We start from the raw sequence: 6,000 nt of genomic DNA, 5'->3' as shown, positions 1-6,000 counted from the left end.
ATACACATGACTGCTTTTTTGTACTTCATAAAGCTGCTGATGGTGACATTTTCTAGGAGAATTAATGTGGTGGAAAGGCCAGACTAGCAATGTGCCTTTTATGTAAATAACCCATCCTTCCATTGGGTACTCTAGGGGTATAGGGAAGGCCTGGGATGTATAGCTTACTGTATTCTTTTGTAAAAGTAAAAAAAAAAAAAACATCCACAATCCATCCCAATGGATGCATGCAGAACCAGGTTTTCAGATTTGTCAGTGAATGCTGGCTTAGAGATATTGTTCAAGTCCATTGATTTGACCATTCAGATTAATGGATTCTGCATGATACATAGCCAGGCAGACCTTTGTGGGATCACTTTGTTCATTGGGGGCCAACTTTTGTGTTTTCTCTCTTACTCAAAGGTCCATGCATTACTTTTGAAGCAATCAATGGAAAGAAATCCATGCATGCAAATCTATCTGTAGACAGTAAGGACATTAACACCTCCATTATGTTTTATAGCATCTTTAGTAGCAACATCAAAATGTCACCTCTTTCAGTGAGATGAGGCAAATGTACAAAAAGAAGCAAAAGGTCAGGTCAGAGTTCTAGATTAATGGTTATCTGCCTGAGCAGGGTTACATGACTTCCACATAGTAGGTTGGCAGAAGTCCACGAAGTCCGGCCACTGGCAGAGTTCTGAGGGCTGAACAGTTTGTCCCTGTTTCTTTCCACATTCTTACACATCAACAGGACTTGTGATTTCAGCGTAGATCACACCCCTTCCAAGACTTAATAGACAGTCTTATCCCAACATACATTCTTAAAACTGCAAAGCGTACAAGTTGCCCCATAGCCCATTGGGCAAATGCTAAATTATACTCTGAGGTAGTTTGATGTTGTGGATAAACATCCTTGACCTTTAGAAATGAGTTCCAAGAACTGTCCCTTTGTCCTGATGAGGGCTCCTGGATTAAATCAAGCCACATTTAATGTGAAAAGGAGAGACTTTGCTTTAGGTCCCTATAGCAAATCCACTAATGCTGAAGATTAAGTGCTCTATTTCTCCAGTATCCATCATGATCCCTACGGTACCCCTTATTGTAAACATTCTAGGGCTTTTTGCCATGTAAACAACTGAATAATTTCCTCACTTGCCTTGTGTGGTAAGATACACAAGTACTATCTCTCTTAAATTAGAATGTCAAGAGACAGTATCCTAAAGTCTGGCATTTTGAATAGTCAGTCCCATGTACGATCATATCATAAGATCACAGAATTAGTGATAGGAGGAATTTCAGAGGCCATCTAGTCCAACTTCCTGATTTTACAGGTGAGGAAACTGAAGTTATGTGACTTGCCTGAGCTCACACAGTGAATAATCACCAAAAGCAGAGTTTAAACCCAGGTTCTCTGATTCCAGAGTCAATATTCTTTTCACTGTACCACCTTTCTTCCTTATGCTGGATTAAAATTCCATATTGTAGTGTTTAGGAATTTACAACCAAAAAATTCCCAATATGAATACTTGGATGCAGCACTTTTAAGTAATTTTCAGAGATAACTCCCTACTGCAGTTGCATTGTGTACTCTCAATGTGAATCTATGCAGAAACTCAGGACAATAATGATTATCATGTGCAAATGCTCCTAGAGCAACCCTGCTGAGGAAACCATACTTAATATCTTTTGAGATAAAACATGTTTAGCTCAAGCAACACAAGGCAATTTTTTTTTCAGCACTGGTGCATAGGATAATTGATGACTTTCAACAAAAATATATTACAAGTTTTACTGCTCTTTAAAAAATAACTTTTCTCTGAACATGGTCTGAACAATGGATTTTTTTTATAATACACTAACATTTTAGTTATGTCATAGAAAAATAAATATTGTATAAATGATTTACAAGAAAAAATAAGAAAAATAGCAACATAGAATGTCAAAAAATATAAAGATGGTGAAAACTTCACCCTCTACCTCAGGAGCAAACATCCCCCCAAAATGAGAGTTTGCAATTGCTAAGGCCCCTTTATACCTACTCCCTATAGCACCTTTCCCCACTACTCATAACCAATATTTTTCCCTGCCTCCCAGTCCACAAATATAAACCAATGATTCTGTCCTAGTGCTACCATCATCTACTTAGAAATTCTCTGTGAAGATAATAGGAATTCAGTGGTAGGAAAACTACAGGTGGAAGGGTGACCCCACTGATATTTCATGGGCTTTAGTCTTCCCTGTGCATGAGGAGAGGGATGACTGAGCATTTTACTGAGCTCAGGGGGAATGGTGCTATCCATCAAGCTCTTCTTTCCTTCAGCCTCTGCTCTACTGGCATCAGAAACAGGAAAAAAACTAGCAGCTTTTCATTCTTGCTATGAGAACCCTACACAGAGACTTCAATTAAAATGTAGTTTATAAGTTCATTACAGGTAGGGAGATTGTTTCATTATTTCTATCTCCAGTGCCTGGCATAGAATAGGCATTTAATAAATACTTGATTGATCCTTGATGTGACAAAAATGGACAGAAGCTAGAATTTCCATCACTTTTAGAGTCTCATACACAGGGCCAAGTATATCATAATATAAATATTTGACCCAGATATATTGGGGCAAAGTTTTTCTCTCAAATGTTCTCCATATACACCAATATCTTTATAATTCTTACTACCTCTCACAGGACTGAGTAAGATTAAAAATGTTCAGAGATGGACTTGATCCTCAGATAAATCATTTCTGTGGGGTATTGTGTTTGTTTTTTTTATAATTCTTATTTTTATAAAGTAATGTAACCCTTCCAGATATCCAAGCAAAAGGCTTCTAGGAAAACCATATACCCTTTCCATTAAAACTAAAAAGGAAATCTAAATATGAATTGATGGTTGCAGCTAAATAAATGTAGAACCAGATCAGAGAGGAGAAAAGGCTTTGTCATACAAAACTCAGATACTCATGCTGGGAACAGACTGGTTTGGAAGAGGGCTTTGGAAGATGGATGATCATAATGGAAAAATTTTTCTTTCCTAACTTGAAGCTGTAATATTTGGCTGGCATGTCCCCAAACACCTAAAAGTCTTAGTAACTGGAACATCCTTAAGTAATATAATTTTAAACGTGCTATAGTTTGGCCAATGGCATGTGTAGGGATGCATCTTCCTTCCAGATTTTCCTAGTTTACTAAATAAATGGCACCTCAGAGTCATTAGGAGGTTAATCCCAGTAACAGACACAAACATGACATTATTACTGACATATGATGGGAGTGGCCAGTTGTCTGATTGATGGGGGATGTTGTGGCAAATATTGCATCTGTTTCATTCCGGGGCAGTGGCAAGTTACATATATTTCCTTCACAGCAAGAAGTACAGACCTAAAAGAAAGAAAGAAAGAAAAACAGTGGTGAGGAAACATCAGGATGAAGCCAGAATCAGAGATTTCTAGAGAGAACAGTCCAACTCACAGAAAAGATCATTTAAATCCCAAAGTGAGAAAGAGTTCTAGAAAGGAAATGGCCAGCTCTCCTTTGATTGAATATGATACTTAGCAATAGAGTTTATGGAATCCAGGTTCTGGCATTGAATATGATGTAGCTTTTATGTTATAATCTCATTTCTCTCTATCAATACAATAAAGATGTGTGTGCTTTCATTTTTATACAAGCTAGTTACTCTCAAATTTCCTTAAGAAGTTATAGTGTGAAATGCTTTTGACAAAGGAGCAATTTTGTCCAGATTTTTCAGATCTTCAAATTAAACTTATATTAGAATTAATGAGCTAATTGTCTCCATATCCCATTCTCTGAGTTCAAATTGGAAGAAAGATGGCACCTGCTTAGTGTTTAATTGTTGTTTGTCTCATTTTCTCTTTGTCTAAACATGAGTCAATCTCTGTAGTTGCCTAATGGAGGATTTGTTAGGGATATACCTGAGATTTCTAATATTTTTTTTCCTTCCTTCCCTCCCTGCCTTCATCCCTTCCTTTCTCCCTCCTTCCTTCATTCCTTCCTTATCTTTCTCCCTCTCACCCTGAGGTCACAAAGAGTCACTTACAACTGAAAAAAAAATAAACAAATGACTGACACATGGGGATAAATAAGAGAATATATTTCCTTGAAGAAAAAAAAAAAAGGCAGCTTAAGGAAGCAGCAACTCAGTAGGCTCTGTGGAGTAAATTGTGGCCAAAGCCATGTATACGATTTATTAGAATACTATATAATTTGTACCAAACATGTTTATTTGGTCCCTGACCTTTTGTCCTTCTTGTTCTAAATCTATACAACCAGTAGACAAGCATTCTTCCAGAGGCACACAACGTTTGGTGACTGATATGCTGTTTCCAGTGGTTTCCATGATGTGTTGAGTGTAGCAGTATCTGGTCTCTGTCAAACAAAGAAAAAACTTTTTATTTGAGAGGGGAAAAAGCCAGCTCAACATACCTAAGAATCAAAATTCTTATACACACAGAATAATGGGGAGATACACTTTCATCTCAAAGAAGAGACATTAATCATAATTTGCATAATCAATCATAATTGATTTTTTTGCTTGCTATACCAATACAAGGATTATTTTATCTTTTAATTTTCAGCATCTCAAAATTTTTATCCAATCCCACTCACTTTCTATTTCTGTCAGCTTCAGTATATATTGGCCTTCTAAATAACATGGATCTAGGTCTTTTTCATAGCTCTAATAAAAGACGGGTATAATTCTCTCTTTGTTAGGAATAGGGACATCTTCTGTTATTTTTGTTGTTGAGTGGAGAAATAAGATGTTGTGATAAGGACTTTAAAGAGGGTTTAAAAATCAATTCAAACAAGCATTTTTTAAGAACTAATTACATTCAAACTACTATCAAAAGCTTCCATGATCAAGCAATTGGTATAACAGATAAAGAAACTTACGAATTCATAGGGACCTGTATTCAAGTCCCACTTTTAATCCTGTTACATAGCTTCTTATCTGACTTAGACAACAGTCCAAGATATGGCCTCTTAATTTAGTGTCATGGACACTGTTAGCAGTTCATGGGTCTCTTCTCAAAGCAATGTTTTTAATGCATAAAATAAAATACTCATGATTACAATGGAAACCAATTATATTGAATTATAGCTATCAGTATACCAAAAAAATTTACAGCCCCCTTGAGGGTTTGTGGAGACCCCTGATCTAAGAGTATAAGTTGTAGAGTGTTAATTTGTAAATTAGTAAAAAGGAGTTTCCTCTTTTGAGGAATTTCCTACACCAATGAAATCATAGGACCCTTCCCCAAACATGTAAGGTATTCTTTGAGAGCCAGCAATGTAATTTCATTAGAATAGAAATGAGCACTCTACAAATTTCTACCACTGATGAGTCTGGAGCACTGAGAGGTGAATAGCAAAGCGTTAGAGGCAGGATGGGAGTCCAGGTCTTCCTAAGTGGATAGTGGATAACTACATCAAGCCAGGGACAGAAAAGCAGAGATGAAATACAGTTCCTAGCCTCAAGAAGCTAATGTTTTATTGGGAGATACAAAATAAAGTCAATAGATATGCAAATGCAAAGGAGACAGTGTTCACAACTAATATTTCGACTCATATTTGAGAAATGCAGGTCTAATGGAACAGGGATAACTTAGCTTGGTAAACTAGGTAACTATGGTCTTCTAGCACATGAAATCCATAAAAGTTGAAGACTGAATAAATTAACACTATATTATAAAGAATTTTTCATAGGTACAAGACAAAATTTCTTAATAATCAAGTTGCCTAGATGTTTATATAGTTTAAAAATAAAAACTGAAAAAAATTCAATTTAGGTGTTTATTAAAAGATAGGAGAACATCTCAGTATAAAATGGGTTCAGTTCCATGCTTTATAGCTCCCACTTAAACCTTTGTAAGTTAAACAGTGTTTTGTACCATATCCTCTGATCCTCCTTTAAGAAAGAGATATAATTTTCTCCATTTTCCAGATGAACAAAATGGAACTCAGAGAACTCTAATGCAATTGCCACAGTGCTAATACATGCTGGGG

The 6,000-nt window shown here is 36.2% G+C and overlaps 1 protein-coding gene across 1 annotated transcript in view; it reads right to left on the bottom strand.

The window, feature by feature from the left end:
* Positions 1–1,871: 1,871 nt before the first annotated feature.
* Positions 1,872–6,000, bottom strand: part of LYPD6 (LY6/PLAUR domain containing 6) — a 157,914-nt gene continuing 153,785 nt past the window's right edge. The window contains exons 4-5 of the mRNA XM_003763856.2: positions 4,232–4,362; positions 1,872–3,354 (exon numbers count right to left, since the gene is read on the bottom strand). Coding sequence (XP_003763904.1) covers positions 3,187–3,354; positions 4,232–4,362 — 299 coding nt within the window. The 3' untranslated portion in view covers positions 1,872–3,186. The remainder of the gene's footprint in view (positions 3,355–4,231; positions 4,363–6,000) is intronic.

Source organism: Sarcophilus harrisii, chromosome 3 (genome assembly GCF_902635505.1).
Source record: "Sarcophilus harrisii chromosome 3, mSarHar1.11, whole genome shotgun sequence".
NCBI classification, from domain to species: Eukaryota; Metazoa; Chordata; class Mammalia; order Dasyuromorphia; family Dasyuridae; genus Sarcophilus; species Sarcophilus harrisii.
This window is presented reverse-complemented; position numbering and strand designations above follow the sequence as displayed.